The sequence below is a fragment of the Vulpes vulpes genome, chromosome 7, assembly GCF_048418805.1.
Source record: "Vulpes vulpes isolate BD-2025 chromosome 7, VulVul3, whole genome shotgun sequence".
In the NCBI taxonomy this organism is placed as follows: Eukaryota; Metazoa; Chordata; class Mammalia; order Carnivora; family Canidae; genus Vulpes; species Vulpes vulpes.
Genome location: NC_132786.1, coordinates 121,120,864 through 121,142,612, shown reverse-complemented (window position 1 = coordinate 121,142,612; position 21,749 = coordinate 121,120,864). Strand labels below are relative to the sequence as shown.

Below are 21,749 nucleotides of genomic sequence, written 5' to 3'. Positions count from 1 at the left end.
GGACTGCCGGGCTTGGGGCACTCCGAGGATAGCTGCCTTCGAGCTTGCCCTCCTGCAGGGTGCACTGCCTGGCTGCGCCAGGACCGTACTCCGGCCTCTCAGTTCAGCAAAGGAAACTTTTCTCACTCTGGGTCTTTTGCCTGACAGAAATCTCTAAGCCTCAGGCCTCCAATCAGTAAGAGCCAAAAAAGTGAGCAGCCTACCCAGGGTGCAGCAGAGAAGAGGGATAGGCCATCACACCGGGGTGGGGTGGGGGAGGCGGGGACCAGAAGACCCTCCTTTGATAGAAAGGCCTTCATGGGAAGACCTCGTCCCCAAGGTGCCTGTGACTTTGATGGGAACTCAAGCATGAGTTCCAAGGGAACTTTCTGGTCATAAGTTTTTTTGAATTCCACAAGTCACTGCCTTCCTCCTTCATCTTCTTTTCTTTTCTTTTCTTTCTTTTTCTTTCTTTCTTTCCTTCCTTCCTTCCTTCCTTCCTTCCTTCCTTCCTTCCTTCCTTCCTTCCTTCCTTAATGAGAAACAGAGAGAGGCAGAGACACAGAGGGAGGAGCAGGCTCCATGCAGGGAGCCCGACATGGGACTCAATCCTGGGTCTCCAGGGTCAGGCCCTGGGCCAAAGGCTGTGCTAAACCGCTGAGCCACCCGGGCTGCCCCCTTCATCTTGTTCTAAAGCAGTGCAGAACAAAAAAATCTTATGGGAAATGTGACACTTTCAGTTACCTAGTAATCCAACCAGCACTACATTTATAATGAATAGCAACCATAATATAAATATAAAGGTGAATTTTATGTTCGGAGTGATTTGGCTATCCTCTCGTGATCGTGTTACCTTAATCGAAGCTGCTAATGCGGCATGTTGCCCATGATGATCTTTAAAGACTCCAAGGCAGTAAGTCTTGAGAAAGACAATATAATCTGCCAAGTGCTATAAATTGTATTAATTAATTGTTTCAGAGTAAGAGAGGAAAGATCATCTGGTTACTCTTACTAATCATCAGGAGAACAAAGGAAAGGGACATTTTCTTGTCTACGAAGAGCCCTAGAGTTAGACTTCATTTCTGAGTCTCTAACAATTATTTATAGTTACCCCGCCTACCAAATAGTCAATTTTTAAAGGACGAACATGCTGCATGAACTCTGAAACAAACTAAGTATGAAAACCATTAGTGCATGTGTCCCAGGTATATAGAAACCTCTTCAAGTCCCTAAGAATAAGATGGTGGCTGAAAGAAAAGTATAACCTACCAAGTCCTTTTATCTCTGTGATGAGGAGAGTCTTTCAAAGTCACTTCATTAAGCATCTGTAAGAGAACTCTTCCCTTGGCCTACGGAATCTTCTCTGAGAAGAAGTGGGCCTGGTAGCATCCACACTTGTGGGCAGACTTGAAACAGAGGGGGTGGGGCAGAGAAAACGTGTTTGCAGGTGGGGGAGATAATTACCTATATAATTTTATAATTACAATAGATATAATAGATCTGCATTATCCAATATGGTAGCCTCTACCACACATGACTCTGAATTAAAATCAATTAAAACCTAATAAAATTAAAGACTCAGTTTCTCAGTCCCACTAGCCATATTTCAAGAACTCAGGTGAGGCACGTAGTTAAGGACTACTATACTGGACAATGCAGAGGCATTTCTGTTATCACAGAAAGTTCTATAGGACAGCACTCCTGCAGACAATGGAAGTTTCCGATCTTCAAGTAACTAAAACAATTTTTAACATGAAAAAATGTTAGATGGGGCGCCTGGGTGGCTCAGTGGTTGAACATCTCCCTTCAACTCAGGGTGTGATCCCAGGGTCCTGGGATCAAATCCTGCATCAGGCTCCCCACAGGGGGCTTGCTTCTCCCTCTCCCTATGTCTATGCTTCTCTCTCTGTCTCTCATGAATAAATAAAAATCTTTAAAAAAAAAAAAGAAAAGAAAAATGTTAGAGACATAAGTGTAGCACTGATTGAAAATACACAATATGGCAAAAAGCTACAATCAATGTAATAAAACAGGAATTCATTTAAAAGCCTTGCTGGCCACCAGGGCATCTAAATATACTTGGAAAATAGTACACACGTGCGTGAGACAGATGGTTTACTCAGCTTGCAAGCTGAATGTGCTGCATATGGCTTCAAGGACACCATCGTCCACAGCCCTAAAATCAGGCCATGAGGTAATGCTCTGTTTTTCCTCTAAGCTGCCTCTCTGCTCTTTGTGTACATGTGCTTTTCACACGTTGCCTTATATTAGCTGTTATCTGCGTCTTTCCCCTCCGCTGAATCATAAGATCCTCAAGAGCATGAATCTCGCTTCCTAAGAAGGCTCTCAAAATGAGCATCCTTGCTCTGATCAGCCTCAGGAGGCCAACCAAAGCAACTCACCAAGGACACTTGGTTGCCTCCTCACTGAGTCTGCTTGATGGCAGAAATAGGTTATGCCTATAAAGGAGATTTATAAGCCGGTATAGTTCCAAACAAAATGTTGGCTCTAACCAGATGATGAAGGCTAATAACAACAATGTGTTATGTTTTTGGCCAGGCTTAAAAATGGCTGGCAAGATCAGTTCTCAACATGTGCAACGTTTAAATTAGAAAGGCATGGAACAACATTTCACATCTTACTTGTCAAGAGAAAAATAAATGGAAGAGGGCAGATCCCTATCCACAAGTATGCAGAAATCAATTAGAATAACTGTAGCTCGCAAATCAGGGAACACTCTCTGCCTGTCTGTAATAATTACTTGGCTTTATTAGCCAAGCCAGCATTCTGTGCTATCTTGCCTGCTACCCTGCCTCTCACTTCCTTCCAGATTCTCAAATCACACTGATCTTGAAGTATACAGGCGTCTCAAGGTTTCGGAAGCAACTTTCAAAATCTATTTGTCAGAATCTGGTTCCTTATGTCCATAGGAACACACAACGTCAGAACAGAGAAAGAGGAGCCGAGTAGTGCCTTCTTCTGGACGGACGTAAGCAGAGGCTGACCGTCCATCGGGAGAGAGCTGGCCTGTCAGAGGCCACCCCAGGGGACCGCTCAGTTCTCTTCTGGGGGGCGGGGAGGGAGGTTAAAATTCTATAATAATTTGAGTGAAAATGATCCCAAAGTTAGCCTTCACATAGATATCCATGTCCAGGAATTAATTCATACTCTTTTGGGGGGGATTTTCGGTATCAACAACAGATGTCATATGAAAATCGTTAGAAAAAAATGGGAACAAATGAGTAAGTACAGGTTAGTTTAGCACGTGTACCTAAATTTACTTAAATTTAGGTAAATTTTAGCACATTTAGATGATGGCTATCAGGGTGTTCCCCAAAAATCAGGTAGCAAAAGAATATTAGCATGACAAAAAAGTTCATGATATATTACCAAATGAAGAGAAAGGAAGTGTATACCATACAGATTATGACTTGGGTCATTAAAAACAGATATGCAGACATTGAAACTTTGGAAAGTCCCGGATCGAATGCTAATGGTGGTTAAATATTTGATTTTATAGGAGATTAATTTCTTTTGTTGCTTTTTTTCTAAGTTTTCTGTAATAAGTCATTTTTATTTCTCTCAATAAATGTATATATAAGACAAAACTATTTTCTAGACTTGCACCAAAAACATAAAAAAACCGACTACCCAAATGAAAAAAAAAACAAAACAAAAGAAAACAGAGACAGCAACTTTTATGTGTTTACAGTGCTTTGCTACAACTGGGTATCTGAAAGAGGCTGGAAGCCCAGAATGGATGCTTTAAAAATATCTATCGGTAAAGAATTCAGGGGATAAAATTAGTCCTATTTTGGAAGATAAGCTATATATTTTGAGTCTCCATGTTGCCTATTCTCTGGACTCAGTAAGACATACATTGGAATAGGACAAAAATACCACAAGTGACCATGGTTCTGCTGAGGCCTGCTGTGATGGGGAATGAAGGGCACTGCTGACCTGCCCCTCCCCTCATGACCCTCTGTCATGTGGACCCACTGTTTGAAGCCCAGCCCTACTGTTCCACTCTGAGACCTCAGACAAGTTCATTTCTTTCAACCTCAGCCCGTTCATCTGTTGGAATAAAAAAATATACACGTCTCGCCAACTTTAACTGTTGAAGACTATGTAGGATGACGAACGTAAAGCGCTCATACAGTACCTGGCGCATACGTGTTCACTAAATAGCCATTATTTTTACTAACAAAAAAAGGGAATAAGGGAAGAAGTTTATAGTACTGGGGAGATAATTTGTGTTGTGTGTGTACGTCCCACAGATAGTTGAATCTGTTTTTAGGTAAAACACTTGAGCAATTTTACTTTTTTTTTTTTTTTAATTTTATTTATTTATGATAGTCACACAGAGAGAAAGAGAGAGAGGCAGAGACACAGGCAGAGGGAGAAGCAGGCTCCATGCACCGAGAGCCCGACGTGGGATTCGATCCCGGGTCTCCAGGATCGCGCCCTGGGCCAAAGGCAGGCGCTAAACCGCTGCGCCACCCAGGGATCCCACTTGAGCAATTTTACAGTAGTGACAGGTCAGCTGGAAAGAACCGCGACTGGGGGGTCACTAACCAGTCTGGAAACGAGCACAACGCAAAGCTGAACGGCCAAATTACGCCTGGAGATCTGTAGTACCACTCGGGGCCTCCTCACAAGGTAACCGCTGCTTGTTGGTCCACTGAGCTATTCCTCAGTTACTCTGCTTCCTTCAAAAAACATAGGAATGTCCACAGGGCATCCCAGGAAAAGATTTGGTAGGTCTCAGAGTGTACTCTAATGACCACCTATGGCAGCCCCCACGGTATACCTTCAGGACATCTCAAGGGCATGGACATGGATTGGTCGGGCCCCTATCTCAATGATCCCTAGTCTTTGTAGTAGTAGTAGTAGTAGTAGTAGTAGTAGTAGTGTGTGTACAGACAATAAACTTCAACATGATGACTGCCTCAGTAAGAGGTATATACAGCTGACCCTTGAACAATAGGGGTATGAATTGTGTGGGTCCACTTACATGCAGATTTTTGAAAAGATTTATTCATTTGTTTGAGAGAGAGAGAGAGAACTCAGCAAGGAAGGACAGATGGAGAGGGAGAATGGATATCAAGCAGACTCTGCGTTGAGCACAGAGCCTGACACAGGGCTCGATCTCAGAACCCTGAGATTAGGACCTGAGCTGAAACCAAGAGTCGGACGCTTAAGTGACCAACGACCCAAGCGCCCCACCCCCCGAGATTGTTTTTCAACAAATGCAGATAAACGTATCTTCCCTTATGATTTTCTTAACATTCTTCTCCCTCCTTACTTCATGGTAAGAATATAGTGTGTAACACAGATAACATACAAAATATGCATTAATCGACTTTATGTCATCGGTAAGTCTCCTAGTTAACAGTAGTAGGCTATTAGTAAAGTTTTTAGGGAGTCAAAAGTTATAGATGATCTTCAACTGTGTGGGGAGGTTGGCGCCCTTAACCCCTGCATTGTTCAAGGGTCAACTTGACTTAGTACTAAGGAAGCAAATGAGGGGTGCTCTCTCTCAGAAGGTTTCACAGAAAGAGGAAAGTGGGAGCCAGTCTTAGTAAATAAATTAGTTCGCCTACAAAGATGAGGGGAAGCAGAAGCCACTGCAAGGCTGGGCAGAGGCGGCAAAGCATCAAAGGGCGTAATGAGGTGCTTACGTACTAACATGATAGGCATTGCCGACACTGGCCAAGCACCAACGGGTGTCAAGTATTATCTCAGGTACTCCTTACATCTCTATGAGGGAACAGGATTCTTATTTTACAGATGGAAAATTGAAGGCTTTGGGAAATTAAGTAGCTTGACCAGGGTCACACGCATGGTACGTAACAGACACTGCAAAGGAATTCAGGCTTTACGCTACTCTCCGAGGAAGCAGGAAAAGTAGACTGCAAAGGGTCTTCCATCACATGCTCCAGAGTGTGACCTCCACTCTGAGTTAGTCCACAGTTTTCAAACTTTGAGAAACAGAATTTGTTAGAAAGAAAAAGAGCAACTCAGAATACATAAAATTGATGTAAAGTAAAGCTAGGACGGTGGGGGGGGGACGGACCCTGGGAAGGGGCCCAAGAGAGGTCCGAGGAGTCCTTATGGCTCCTAGGAAGATGGCTTGACATCTGCTGTAGCAGGCAGTTGGGACGTGAGGTGGGGCCATTGGTGGTTTTGAAAGAAATGGAGGAGTCGTGTGTAGAACCACTGGACAGGGAAGCGGCCGCAATTAGCAAAGTCTTAAAAAGCTTCTGTCATGGTCGGAGTGAGGGGGTGACAAAACCAGGGCTGGCTTCCCTGGGACGTGGTGCCTGGCTGAATCTGAAGGCAAGAAAAGGCATTCGAGGGGGCTGGGCAATTTCTGGCTTAGCAAACCAGAACTGAGATAGTCAGCTGAGACACCAGAGGACAGCTGACCTGCTGGTATGATGGCCTGAGGGCAGCGGGGTGCAGGGCAGCAGCCTGGGGGAGAAGCTGGGCACAGGGGGGTGGGGGTGCAGGGAGAGGCGGGAGCAGAAGCAGCAGGAGCACGGATCTCCCAGGACAGCCTCCCTTGGAAAAGGTGGGGAGTGCGCGATGCTCCCAGAGAACCAATCAGAGGGATGGGCGGGGGTGGGGGGTGGGGGGGACTATGGGGGGGTGCCCAGAAATGCAGGAACGACCCAGAGTGCAGGCAACAGGAGCCAAGATGGCCTCGAGGTTAAAAAAAAAAAAAAAAAAAAAAAAAAAAAGGCAGTTTGTGGGACAGAAGGCCAAGGAGGATGAAACAGCATGGGGTCCGACAAGAGGCCACCGGACCTGGTGACAGAGACCGAGGGAGGGGCGGCCCTGGTGGCCGTGGCCTTGTTGGAACAGCCATAGTGCTTCTTGTTAAAGAAAGAGACCTTTTAGAAGCTGTCCATTCTGGAGAAATGGAGCTAAAAACTGGTTCCTGCTCACTCTTCTCCGGGTCGTATTTCCACACTACATTCCCTTACCCTCATCCAAAAAAAGCTTTGGAACAAAATAGGTCTCAATTCAAAGAAACTTATATTGAAATAATATTTCTGAAATGTACCATTGATATACAATATCACCGACAATCTGCCAGCGTATTCTGAGTCTCTGCTTCCATGCTTCAAGCATTTTTAAATGCTAAAACCCACTACACTTTTTGTTTCCTAAATTGGATTAAAAAGCAATTTTATACTCTGTCAATCAGCTCTACCAAGACATAAAGGGAGGATTGCATTCGTGTTTGCATGAAATAGAATTTCCATCACTCTAACAAGGTCCTGTGGATACTCCATTAGCATATACAATTACCAGGATATTTTCCCCCACAAGCCTCTCAAAATCCCCATGAAATAAGAGTTTCTAGATTAACATTAGATGAGTTTTTTTAAAAAAAAAATGCAAATTTTCATTGGTAATGCATTTCTGTCATAACATTTTTTACTCTTTCCTCGTTATTTTCTTATGACTTTCCACACTCCAAGACTTAAGATTTAAAACTATGCATCTATTAGGCTGGATCCTCACGTCAATACTGTGTCAGGCCCGGGCTGTCGGACCAGTTAAAGGAGCTCCAGGAACACAGCAAACCCCTTCCCCAGCAAGCTCAGGGACTGCCCGCTGCTCCCACTGGGGCACCAGCAGGAAGAGCCCCTGGCTTACTAGGGCTGGTATTTTAGGCAAGATGAAGATGAAAACTTTCCCCTCACTGGTGCTGGTGATTTTTCTTGATTTTCCTCCCCCTCAATGTCTCCACTCACAGCACCCAGGCATCTCAAGCCCCCTGGGGCTCCCTCAGCCCCTGCTACTCATCAGAACAGGTGTGCAGCCTCCAGGTCTATGGGTGGGACCTCAAATGCTTGGGACTTTCCTGTGGTGGTAGTGATGGGTCCGAGGCACCTGTTCTTTTCTAAACTGTATGCACAGGTTCCTTGAGGTTGCTGGGTTACCTGCTTTCTCATCCCGGTTTCAATCATAGCAGTTCTACTTTTACTTGCTTTGTTCATTAAGCCTTCCTTTAAGATTGCATTGGGAAGGGAAAAAATGCTTATCGCTGCTTTAAAAAAATCATTATCAGTTACTTGTCATTATTATTATTTTGGTGGCAAAGAGCAGGGATGGCTATTCCAGAAAACAAGAAAAAAAGATAGGAACAGAGGTTGAAATGGGTAACTCTTAATCAGCCACAAGCAAAGGACCTACCAACAGTTACAAACTGGGAATTCCAGAAGGCAACAGCTGTAACCAGGACATGCTAGAGCCTCCCCTCGAATCTGTAGACCTAAAGGGACCCTGTGGACACTCAAGGTCAGGGGCACTGCAGTGCCACTGTTACACCCTCTAGCTGTCTTTCTTCTAAGATGTTCCAAAAAGTACTTGTTTATGCATTTTTCTAGGCAGCATCTATTGCTGCCCAGCCTGCAAGTGCAAAAATAGAGCTGAAAGTCCCAGGGAAAAGATGATGAAGGCCCAACGTACATCCAGTGCCTACTATGCACTAGATGAGTTACACAGCGTTAATTCCATTCACTTTTCATCAGACGTATGAAGCCTCTATTTTTATCCCCATTTTATCAAAAAGCAAAGAGGGAGCTAATCAACTCCCCCTTCCCACAGTTCCCTTTAGCCCATGGACTGGAAGTAGAGAGAATCCTTGTTGCAAATACTTCTGGACCCTTTCAGTGACACCGCGCAGGTGCAGACCTACCTTGTGTCGCTACCCCTTGCTCTATCGTTATGTTAATATGCTTTCCTGGTAAGAATGGGAAGTTCAGGTAATGGGCCTGACAATTCAGAAAAGAATAAACACACACGGCTACCGATGCCCCACTTCACTATTAGTGGCAAAGAACTACATACTAAAGAAGAGAATTCCATTTGAACCTAATAAAAATCATAAACGTTTTTTGTTTTCCTTTTTGGTTTTCTTTTTTTCTGTTTTAAACAGACTGCTGAGGGATCCCTGGGTGGCGCAGCGGTTTGGCGCCTGCCTTTGGCCCAGGGCGCGATCCTGGAGACCCGGGATCGAATCCCACGTCGGGCTCCCGGTGCATGGAGCCTGCTTCTCCCTCTGCCTGTGTCTCTGCCTCTCTCTCTCTCTCTGTGACTATCATAAATAAATAAAAATTAAAAAAAAAAAATAAACAGACTGCTGAATGCTGGTGAGGGTGTGACAAAATGGTAAAGAAGGAGTTACCTGCTGATGGGGGTGTAAACTACTACAATTTTTTTTGGCAAGCCAACTTGGCAATAAACAGTAAGAGCCCTGAAGTGCTTCTATAGGTTACTCAGTAATTCTCATTCTGCATATCTATCCTAAGGAAATAACATAAAGACCACAGTATCTTTATGTTCAGAAGGTTTGCTATTAGAGCTGACCACCCGGTGTCTACAATAGAGGACTCAAGAATTAAATCACTCTCTTCAACAAATAATGCAAGGAAAACTGGATTCCACATGCACAAAAATGAAACTGGACCTTTATCTTAAATGAAACACAAAAAGCAACTCAAAATGCATTAAAGATTTAAATGTAAGACCTGAAAGTATAAAACCCCTGAAATAAACACAGGGAGAAGCTTCGTAACATTGGTCTTGGCAACAATTTCTTGGATAGGACACCAAAAGCACAGGTAACAGAAGTAAAAGTAGGTAAGTGAGACTATATCAAAATAAAGAGCCTCTGTGCAGCATAGGAAACAGAGTGAAAAATAACCTATAGAATGGGAGAAAATATTTGCAAAGTACACATTTGATAAGGGGTTAACATCCAAAATACGCAGGAAACTCCTAAGTTCTAACAGTAAGCAAACAAACAAAAAAACAACCTGAATACAGGCAAAAGACCTGAACAGACATTTCTCCAAAGAAGACGTACAGATGCCCAACAGGTACGTGAGAAGTTGCTCATGGGCACCTGGGCTCAGTCAGTTAAGCGACCGATTCCTGATTTCCCAGGGTTGTGAGGTGGAGCTGCACTCCAAGGTTCTCCCTCCCTCCCTCTGCCCCTCCCCAGCTCGCTCCCTTTGTTAAAAAACAAAGATGCTCAACATCACTAATTATCAGGAAGTCTGAATCAAAGCCACAATGATCTATCACCTCATACAAGTTAGGATGCGTGAGGCTGTTGTCAAAAAAAAAAAAAAAAAAAAAAAGATGCTAACAAGTGTTAGTGAGAGAGTGGAGGAATTAGAACCCCTGTGCACTGCTGGTGGGAATGCAAACTGGGGTAGCTGCTGTGGAAAACAACACGGAGGTCCCTCAAAAAATTAAAATAGTACCGCCCCATGGTCCGGCAATGCCACTGTGGGTATTCATCCAAAAGAACTGAAAACAGGATCTTGAAGAGATATTTGCACTTCGATGCTCATTGCAGCATTATTCACAATACCAAGAAGTGGAAACAACCTAAATTTCTTTCTTTTTTTTTTTTAACAACCTAAATTTCCATCGATGGATGAATGATAATGAAAATATGATATAGGTACACAATGGAATATTATTCAGCCTTAAAAATAAGGGAATCCTGTCCTGGGTTGTGACATGGATGACCCTAGAGGACATTACGCTGAGATAAGCCAGTCACAGGACAAACACTGCATGATTCCACCGATGGGACGTATCTAAAGCATTCAAACTCCCAGATGTAGAAGGTAGCATGGTGGTTACCCAGGGCTGAGGGGAGTGGGAAATGGAGAGGTCCTGGTTCAATGGGTACGGGGTTTCAGGCATGCAAGATAAAAAAGTTCCAACAACAACGTGCATAGAGTTAACAATACTAATACTTAAAAATTTGTTAAGAAGGTAGATTTCATGGTGTGTATTTTTTGACAGAAAATAAGGAAGTAAATCATCTAGAAAGCTGTTACTAGGAATATTTTAGAGAGAAGGCACATGGCTAGAAGACTTGGACTTTAATGTTAAGTGAGAAGATAACCTTTTTAAGGGGAAAGAACCATGAAAACCTGATGATCCTACTCCAAAAAGAATAAATATACCTACAATACCCAACCATAAATTTCAAGTTTAGAGTACCCTGTTAATTTTTAAAAATATGCATATGCCACGTGATTGTGATTCCTAAGTATTAAAAATACATGGGAAAGTAAGGCTAGAAAGAAATAGTCTTAAATAGGATTAGATGATAGGACTATGAAAAATTTCTTTATACTTTTTCCTAATACAGAAATTTATTTTATTTTAAAGATTTTATTTATTTATTCATGAGAGACACAGAGAAAGAGAGGCAGAGACACAGGCAGAGGGAGAAGCAGGCTCCCTGCGGGGAACCCTATAGGGGACTTGATCCCGGGACCCCAGGATCACACCCTGAGCCCAAGGCAGATGCTTAACCGCTGAGCCACCCAGGCGTCCCAAGAAATTTATTTTTAGACCACCGCTACAGGGGGAAAAAATCTAACACTGCTTGTAACAAACCAGTAAGTTAGTCTTGTTTTGAAAAGACATCAGAAAATGAAATTCATCTTTAGCACCATGAAGGAGTTAATGAAACATCCTCTATACCCAAAAGGGGTCTCTTCACAGGGGCAGACTTGCTGTGTAGATAAGCACACTATGTAGCACTAGTGAAAACTCAAATCTGTGCAATGAATCAGAAAAGCACCATCCTCCCACGTAAATCTCGACATTGCTAATGATTTCTTGGATAGGACACCAAAAGCAAAATAAAAGTGGAACCACATCAAAATAAAAAAACTCCTGTGCCACAAAGGAAGCAAAATGGAGCGGGGGGTGGGGTGGGGGAAGCAGACTTGCAGGGAAAGTAGAAGAAAAAGTTAAAACTAAAAATCCAGTGAACTATAACTACATATAGATGAAGGTATAGAACCGAGATGAGCGTGGCCCTTCATTTGTCCAGCATCATGAGTGAAATTTTTTTTTAAGATTTTTTTTAAAATTTACTCATGAGAGACATACAGAGAGCAAGAGGGGCAGAGACCCAGGCAGAGGGAGAAGCAGGTTCCATGCAGGGAGCCTGATGTGGGGACGTAGGACTCGATCCCGGGTCTCCAGGATCACACCCTGGGCTGAACGTGGCGCTAAACCGCTGAGCCACCCGGGCTGCCTGAAATTTTCTTTAAAAGATGAAAAATATTCCCTTTAAATTCAAAGCTCTTATTTTAATCCCATTAATAGAGAACATCCTCCAAAGGTTTAGAGCTTTCATCGTTTTGAACTGTGTACCCAGTTCTTAAAAATCCCCAGCATCATTAAGATCCTAAAACTACTAGTCATCCTCAAAAAGGGATAAGTGGTAATTCCATAATCAATGCACTGTAGAGAGGGACCACAGAGGGGAGAGGCTGATTCTGGGGTGGGGAAGGAACAGGTTTCCTGGTGGTGACTTTTAATGGTGGGGGTGAAGGAGGAGTAGGATATCCTCAGAGGAAGCAAAGAGGGAAGAAGAGGAGGAGAATGTTTCTGGAACAACGAACAGACTGTTAGAAGTAGCTGAAAAAAAGTGAAAAACAAGTTGGGGTCAGATCATAAAGGGTCCTAAAGAACCACTGAAGGAGTTTAGATCTTCCTTTGTAGGGTTAGGGACACAGCTGCAGCTCCTCAGGAGGGGAGTAACACAATTCAGTTTGTAATAATGAGCCTACGGGCTGCTTCCTCCTTATAACCTGCTGTAATCTAAGCTGCAGAAACCCGCGTATTTTAGACATGCCTGACTGCTTAAAAGGCTCCCTTCAGAACCGAGCCCCACAGCTTTTCACCGTTCTGCTTTACTTTGTGGTCCTGTGGTGTGTTTAGGAGAAATTCTCCCTACTCCGCATGTTTGCAGGTGAAGAGCGTTCCTAAGAGTAACCCTCCTGGAGTAAGTAACTGATATTTTCCAGTGGATGTTGAAATATTAATATTCCTCAGCCATTAGAAACGACGAATACCCACCATTTGCTTCGACGTGGATGGAACTGGAGGGTATTATGCTGAGTGAAGTAAGTCAATAGGAGAAGGACAAACATTATATGGTCTCATTCATTTGGGGAATATAAAAAATAGTGAAAGGGATTAAAGGGGAAAGGAGAAGAAATGGGGGTAGGAAATATCAGGAAGGGAGACAGAACATAAAGACTCCTAACTCTGGGAAACGAACTAGGGGTGGTAGAAAGGGAGGTGGGCGGGGGGGTGGGGGTGACTGGGTGACCGGCACTGAGGGAGGCACTTGATGGGATGAGCACTGGGTGTTATTCTATATGTTGGCAAATTGAACACCCATAAAAAATAAATTTATTAAAAAAAGAAATATTAACTATTACTTCTGCTTAATAGAATATCAGATAGACTGAAGCTGGACATTCATGAAAGGCAGTTGTCAGCTATTTTTTGTTTTTAATTTTTTTCAATTTCCCAACATATAGTGTAATACCAGGTGCTCATCACGTCACATGCCTCCTTAATGCCTGTCACCCAGGTACCCCATCCCCTACCCACCTCCTCTTCACCAACCCAAATAGTTCTTAGCTACTCTACTTGATACTTTTATCTCCTTCTGAAAGACTATAATTGGGTAAAACGGCATGCAGTGGTTGAAAATTCCTGTGGTAGGCCACTGACAACTTCCTGTGACAAAGAAAAGGAAGCCATGGAAGTGTTTAGGATACGGTAAATACCTCGAAGGAACATCTACTGTCCACAAGCGCCTTGGGAAGTCATGCGCCTGCCATCGTTTGAAGGCTTCAAGTCTAGGCTGGTCTGCAACCTGGTGGGATGGTGGGGGGCAGTGGAGGATGATGTTCGGGGTTAGAGAACCCCGAACTAGTTCAGGCTCCATCACTTACTAGCTGTACGACCAGGAGCGGGTCACTTAATCTCCCCAAACCTGCAGCTCCCTCATCGTGTGCCAGGGGTGGCAGTCTGGTACACCTCACGGTATTGTTGTGAAAGATCAAGGAGAAGGCATGTGTAATCCACTTAGCACGGTGCTTGGCACACAGCAAACATGTAATGAAAACCAGTATTAAAAATAATCATCACAGTATCATTACGGAGAGAGATTCAAGCTGGGAATGGGAAGGTGTCCTAGATGATCTCTAAGGTCCCTTCTTACACCAGGAGTCCAGGAGTTTAGATCTTTCACTGATGTCTCATTAGAATTAAGGCTACTTTCTCCCTGAAGAGGGACCCGTGTGTGTGTATGTGTGTGTGTTTATTAAAGTATTAGCAAGCAGTCCAAGAAATCATGCATAAAAGGTGTTTGTAACAGCCTGCAAATAGTACACATGCACCAGAGGATTGTAGTTAATTCTGAATATAATTCTGAACAGCAACTCAGGGCTTTTCCCTCATGAAAATGTCAAAAGATGAAGAAGATCTGGAAACAAGTTTCCCCTCAGCACAATCACCAGCAAAGTGGTTTCAGTGGAATCAGTTTACCTATGCACCCTATCTTTCCTCCAGTTAATAATTAAAAAGAGTGAAAACAAATATTTCAAATACTTTCACTTTTTAAAAGAATTCTATCTTACAGGTAAGAGTGCTAGCTGAGTCAAATTCTTCCAAGGTGGCCTTAAACTATTTCTTACAGCTTTTAATGCTCTTCTAGAGGCTCAATCAACCATGTAAGACCCTTATCACAGAATTACACGGCAGCTTCAACTAAAATATCTAACTAGGGGTGGTGGAAGGGGAGGTGGGCGGGGGATGGGGGTGACTGGGTGACGGGCACTGAGGGGGGGCACTTGATGGGATGAGCACTGGGTGTTATTCTATATGTTGGAAAATTCAACACCAATAAAAAATAAATTTATAAAAACAAATAAATAAAATAAACTATCTAACCAACAAGTACCAGTTTTCTATCTCGTGCAGTAAGATTACAAAGCTCTGGTATAACTGGAAGAGTCAGGACTCAAGTTTCCAGGCTGAAGGGGCCTCCAACAAGTCAAGTATCAATAATTTTAATACTTCATGGACATAGGATGTCAAGTTTTTCAAAGAACTCTGACTATATTATCTCAGTTGGGTCTTTATCACAAAAGGTAAAGTTTATATTTATCTTCATTTGAAAAATGAGGAAATGTTCACAGCAGCAATGTCCACAGCAGCCAAGCTGTGGAAGGAGCCACAGTGTCCTTCGACAGATGGCTGGATAAAGAAAATGTGGTCTATATACACCACGGAATATTACTCAGCCATCAGGAAGGATCAATACCCACCATTTCCTTTGACGTGGATGCAACTGGAGCGTATTATGCTGAGTGAAGTAAGTCAACTGGAGAAGGACAACCATCATATGGTTTCACTCATATGTGGAATATAAGAAATAGAGAAGGGGATTATAAGGGAAAGGAGGGACACTGAGTGGTGAAAAAATTAGAGAGGGAGGCAAACCATGAGAGACTCCTAACTCTGGGAAACAAACAAAGGGTTGTGGAAGGGGAGGTAGGTGGAGGGTTGGGGTAACTGGGTGACGGGCACTGAGGAGGGTACTTGATAGGATGAGCACTGGGTGTTATATGTTGGCAAATTGAATTTAAATAAAAAATTTAAAAAAAAAAGAAAAATGAAGGAAAACTCTGAGTTCAAAAATGCTAAGCCCCAAGCATCCATGGCTAATAAGTGGCAGAGCCAGAACTTGAACCTGTTTTTGTCTCAGAATCTAGGACTCCGTTGTTCAATGCTACTTCTAGAAGAGCTTATTTGTGCTCTTAGAATAACTCTGTATTGAATGCAGCATTCAATAAATATTGATGACCTAAGTTGACTGGAATTCAGGACGTTTTCATGAGTAGCTTTAAATTTTATTCAAATCTGAATGAACATTTTTAACTTAGCTGAAAAGATAATAAATAAAGAGATATATTTTATACCGCCCCATATACAATACCTAAGTCTATAAACACTATGTTGGTCATTATCCACTGGAACTAGAGTGGATAAATCTATCCTCCGCCAATTGTGGCACTGTGTACCATCCTTCGGTTTTCTGTTTTGTGGGAAAATGAGCATGCCCTGAGCATTCCCGAGCTCAGAAATGATGTCAGGTCATCCACCTGTGTCACTCTGAAGACCAACAAAATAAAGTAGGTAACTCTACAAATCCCCACATACACATGTAGATGCACACATACACCACCCTTTTGCTACATTACTGCGAGAGAACAAAGAAGCCTTCCTTTGTCATTTTTCAACAGTGAAAGTCTTCATCAGAAATCTGAAATAAAATTATGCCTGTAGTACCCTGTCTGAATAGTTTTCCCAGGTCAAAATGTGCTTTATAATATCGAGAAACTGAAAATAGCCCTCAGCCATGTGCCTATCGCATAGCAGGTACTCAGAGGCAAATCATGGACACACACCCATCTCCTAAATAAAAGATTATAGAAATATCCTCTATCGTGATAGGACTCCCTTAAAATCAAATTCAGGGACAAAATACATAGGAAATACTAGGTCTTTATAAATTGGTCAATCATGTGGTTAACAATTAAGACAAACACGTCCTACTACATATACCTACATATGCCACTCGCAAGTCAAAAGAAAATACTACTTCATACTGTGAGGTTCTCCTTACCACTTTCCTGCCAATACTGATTAACTATCATTTATTTATAGACACAGAACGTCACGTTAATCCGTATTTTTTTTTCCAATTATATTCAAAACTAGGTCCATTTCCCGAGTCAGGTCTAAGTTAGAGTATAACTGGCGTGAAATTCCTATCAGATGCATCAACAACACTCTTGGGATCTCCCTATTTTGCCAATTCCTGGCGTCCTGGCCTGACCTGCCGCAGCGAGGTCTATCCATTTACCCGGATTACATAAGGCCCCCAGACCGGCCCGAGGCCTCTGAAGGTGGCTTTTGCTTAAGCATGAAGCTGATGACCATGGGCTAGAGGCCTCGGCGTTCACTGGCTGCACTTCATTTTTTTCCCCACGGGGTGTATTCGAGACACGACACCGTGGTCACTGAACGCTTTCTCGCTAGCTAGCGTAACGAGCTCCTGTGGGGATCCCACGGACTCACTTTTGGCACGTGAGGATTGAATTCCACGGCTCTGTGAATGGCCTCTACTGCGTTCATCTCTGCTGTGCTCAGCCCCCGCCGAGATGCAGCCTCGGGAGAGAATCTGAAAAGCAGAAAGACAAACACCATCCAGTTGGGACCACTGCTCGGGCATCAACCCGGACAGGCGTCTACACGTCAAGGGCCCATAAAACCACAGCGAGCCAATGGCATGAGCTCTCCACACCTCCACTACGTGGAACCTCTGAGCGACCCCTCAGACCGAGGCCAACAAAAACCCCCGCAGAAGCAGAAAGCGTGCTTGCATCTAATCTTGGCAGGAATTAAATTCAGCTGTCAAGTCTCTCTGTCTAAATAGCTAATCTAAATTTTCTGTGAGGTACCTGCTTCGGTCAGGGCAGGGGGGGGAGACTGACGAGGGCGGACAGTGTAGGAAAAAGAGAAAACTAGGTTACAGAAGAGCGTACTTGGTTAAAAACAGAACTGGGGATAATTTTACAGGAGGCTCCCAACCCAACGTCAGTGCTGCGATGCAGCTTCCACCGCAGGCGAGCCTGCTTGGGGCCGTGCCGGCAGGGGGTGTGCGTGCCCAAACTGCGGGCCAGACACCTGCCCAGGTGAATGAAAAAAACCAGACCATGCAATCTCTTTCTCACCTCACACCCAGGGCTAACTCCAGAGCTGTGCTTGGCAGGCAGACACCACAGGGGAAGCTGTGACAACCCTGGCCCTGCCCTCCCAAGCTGGAGTCGCTGTGTAGGGAGAAAAGATGTTGCAGTAGGTACTGGCGATCTACAGGATAAAAAAGAATGAAAGAAAATTACTTCGGTCTTGAAGTGCACACACACTTAACAGCAAACCTGTCTGACATAGCAGAGGCTGTTTTCTTTTCCTGTTATCTGCTTTTCAACGCTTCAGAGGGATTGTATCGGGCAACGTGAGCGTTTAGGAACTCAAAAACAGTGAAGCCAACTGTTCGCTTTCACCTGCCAGTCATCTCGGCTGCTCATGGAAATTCTCTATGCCATAGTCACCTGCCTGAATAAAATGGGCAAATGTCCCACTGAAATGACAACTCAAAGCAAACGGACCCTGGGTGGGGGGGTTGGTGTGGAACTGAGGAGTCAAAGAATGGGAGATGATCATCCCCTGTGCCATCTTACAGGTTTGTTAGGACTACTACCCAGTCTTGGACTGCTGAAGGAAGAGGAATACGCAAAAAAGAAAAACGAATAAAAGGAAGGCATTTGTGTAAGTCCCAAGCAGGCTTTTCGGTATCTACTGTCTGGCAAAAAAAAAAAAAAAAAAAAAAAGTCACCTCAGAGGTATGGAATTTCACATAATTCCCTCTTTAGGGACCCATACACCCTTACAATACCTGGGGATATATATTCCCTCCTTCTAGTAGTGAAAGAAAAGATCAGCAGGTTTTAGAAAAATGCATGCTCATAAGCAGGGGTCTCATAGACTGAGAGAAACTTCCAGAGAAAGCCCTCGGAGGCAACACATCTCCTTAAGTCGGGTCAGACATTTAGTACCACACAAGTCATTATTCACTTACTTGTCAGAGACAGCTCTTGCTTTGAGCAAGGCAGCTGTATAGCATATTGTTGCCGACTTTGGTAAGCTTATATCTGTTAGAGAAAAAGAAAGTAGAAACTCTTATAAGTTTGGAGAAATAAAGAGCAATGATCTTTTAATTCACTGGCATTCTAATCACATAAGTCTAATAAGGGATAAATTGAGAATATTTTAATACATACAATACACAGCTGTTTCTATGTGTCAGGGTGGTATGTGAAACTAAGGGTAATTCATATTTTTGTGAATAATTCGTGTGTAAAATCCACCAGCCTGACTCTTGGGCAGTCATCTTCTAAGATATGGATTTTCATATGCTGAGTTTAATTAAGCAGGGAAGGGCTATAAGTGTATGAATTTAAATATTACAGGAATGCCCCTGATATCATAAAAGGCATATAGGACTCTATGTCACTTATAAAAAATTTTCAACAGGCGGATATGAAGAATTAATATTACCTGAATCTTTTTTTAAAAAAACATATGTAAATAAATTATTTTTTAGTGGTAATATTTAAAACAGACTTCCTTTGCACTAAATTTCAAGAGGCTCATATTCAGTTTTTTGTCTGAAAGGTAACACATTTATTATGTATATATATAACATATGTGGGAAATCTTTATATATAAGGATATATATGTGAAATCTTTAGAAATCTGTATAATTTTTGCTCATTCAAATCCATGGGAGACCCCCTTTCATATGAAGCCTAATTTGTTTCTCTGAGAAACAATTCCTCTCAGTTTGTACAGAAAATTTCACATGGAGAGGTGGGAGCAGGTAACAGGTTCATAAAATGAGTTTAAAGAGAAATAAAAGTACGGGATACAACAGAAAAGATAAACTCAAAGAGGGTAGTCCCTTTCGAGGAAAAATTTGTATTTAAATTACGACTCTATTTCTTACAGGAATAGTATTTCTTAAATGTTGAACCGAGTTTATGCTTAGGACAGAGAAATGCCATCAATTCGGACCAGATAAAAATATGCCATTCCTAGCGCAGCAAAATCCACTGTAGGTTCGAGAAACTCTTACCACTTGGAACGCTCTGCCAGTTTCTTCACAGGGCTATTTTCAACTTCAAAAGTATTACATTACGGTGGAATTTAAGAAACAAAACCAAGGAGAAAAGGGAAGAGAGACACACACACAAACCAAGAAACAGACTCTAAACTATGGGACTAACTGATGGTACCAGAGGGGAGGTGGTAGGGGGGTGGGTGAAATAGGTGATGGGGATTAAGTGGTGCGCTTGTCATGAAGAGCACCGGGTCCTGTAGGGAAGTGTTAAATCACCACATTGTACACCTGAAACTATTCTTATACTGTATGTTAACTAACTGGAACTTAAACCAAAACCTAAAAAGAAAGAGTTACATTACAGTAAGAATGAAAAGGGAAGTCCCACAGCTAGCCAACAGACACCATGGAAGAAAAGAGGTTCATAATAGACAAACAATCCCTAATTCAGTAATAAGTATTTATCACCAATCCCAGCAAGAGGAATTTCTCTTTGAGGGGAAATTTCAATGCCATTGATAAAAAATAAAAAATAATGATCATTGAAAACACCAACACAGAGCTGAAAGGGAAAGAAGTCTTTGTAACCCTGATCTCATAAATTATATTCAAACAAAATTTCACCACCATATGCATAGTGTAAAATGATGTGTTCATGACTAAGAAGAAGAACAAAAGAATGTCAAACACTCATGGGTTTGTCTTGTTGCCTTTCCAACATCTAAACCTTTAATTGTGTCCCAGTGTGGGAAATTAATCCAAGAATCAAATATCTCATTTATTAGGGTCCACTCATTGCCATTGAAAGGTTAATAAAAAACTACAGATAATACCATTCTACTTAAAAGCTCAGACATTTTATTTAAAAAGTATCCGAGCCTTATTTCTACTCATGGTGTGACTTAATGTTCCTTCTGCGTCAACCTCACATCTTCCCATGAAGTAGGGACCAATGAAAAGTCCAAGAAAGGAGATGGAGGCTGAAGACAATGGACGTAAATGTCTGGAGCTGGAAGCACACAAGACGGAGCCTCACTTGGTAAAGTAAAGAAAACCTGTGGTTAAGGATTTGGCTTCCAAATGGGAAAGATGAGACCATGTTATTACCTAGATAAGCAAAGTGACATAGTCACTCAGTTGGAAATGCAGAAAAACACACAACTGTGGTGTTTCAGCAAAATACTACAGACGCCCAATCAAATATGATCTTTAATCCAGAACCAGGTCCCCTTGTGCCTACAAACAGGACACTCACAACTAGAAAAATGCAACAGAATTCTGCAACATTACAAACACACTATATAGTGTGTTTTTCCCATAAAATCTTTTTACCTCTACTCCTTCATCATACGTAAAGATGGTGGTATGCATGCACAGTCATAATGCTTAAAAAATAAATAACCAAAAATATACTTTAATCAACATCAAATGGGAAAAGGGGGAAATGTAAATACCCCATTCCCCACTAGTGGCATGTTGATTTCATTTATTTTCTTTTTGTTCGAGTAAATTATTTTGCTCTCATCATTTAACAAAAATAAAAAATAGCAAAAAGTTCTTGCATAACTTGTTTATTTAGATAGTTTCAATGTTTTTCTTTTAATTCTGTCAAAACAATTCATCTATTTGGTAATGGCAGTTGTCTCTAAGAAGTGATGAAGCACTCTAAAGAAACTGATCCTGAGTTTCCCTGTAGGTAAAGTGTCTTGTTGTTCAAATAAGGTTTTCGTTTACAACATATTTTTTAAATGATGCTTATCTTTGACAATAAAAATCAAAAGCTTTGACATTTTGCCTACTCCAGCAATTCCACTTCTGAGATTTCTTCCTAAGAGAAATAATCATGACTGTGTCTGAAGATTTAGCCTTAAGGATGTTGATGATAACCCTTGTTTCTAATGGTGGAAAACGGGAAACAGCCTACATGTCCAATCACGAGGATTAGTTAAGGTGCTGTTCATCCACAAGATACAATTCTATGTAATCAATAAATCATGTGGGGGGGGAGTATTTAATGATCTGGGAAAATGGCGCATTGCTACACATACATCAATAACTAAAACAAGTTTACAAAATTAGGATTTCATGTAGTTTTTAAAAGCATTAAAAAAAGAAAAAAAAGAAAAGCATTTACACGTACAGAGATAATAAGACTGGAATTAAAGAC

General features: G+C 42.2%; 1 protein-coding gene across 38 annotated transcripts in view; it reads right to left on the bottom strand.

Moving 5' to 3' along the window:
* ST7 (suppression of tumorigenicity 7) overlaps nt 1-21,749 on the bottom strand; it is a 241,776-nt gene that overhangs the window by 21,543 nt on the left and 198,484 nt on the right. For 27 of the 38 annotated variants that reach the window (XM_072764884.1, XM_072764878.1, XM_072764856.1 and 24 more), the window contains 2 exons: nt 18,542-18,614; nt 16,981-17,083 (listed from right to left, as the gene is read on the bottom strand). In XM_072764884.1, coding sequence (XP_072620985.1) covers nt 16,981-17,083; nt 18,542-18,614 — 176 coding nt within the window. Of the gene's footprint in view, nt 1-16,980; nt 17,084-17,636; nt 17,773-18,541; nt 18,615-21,749 lie in introns of all 38 variants that reach the window. The other 11 variants (XR_012002765.1, XR_012002766.1, XM_072764857.1 and 8 more) reach the window with 1 other exon arrangement.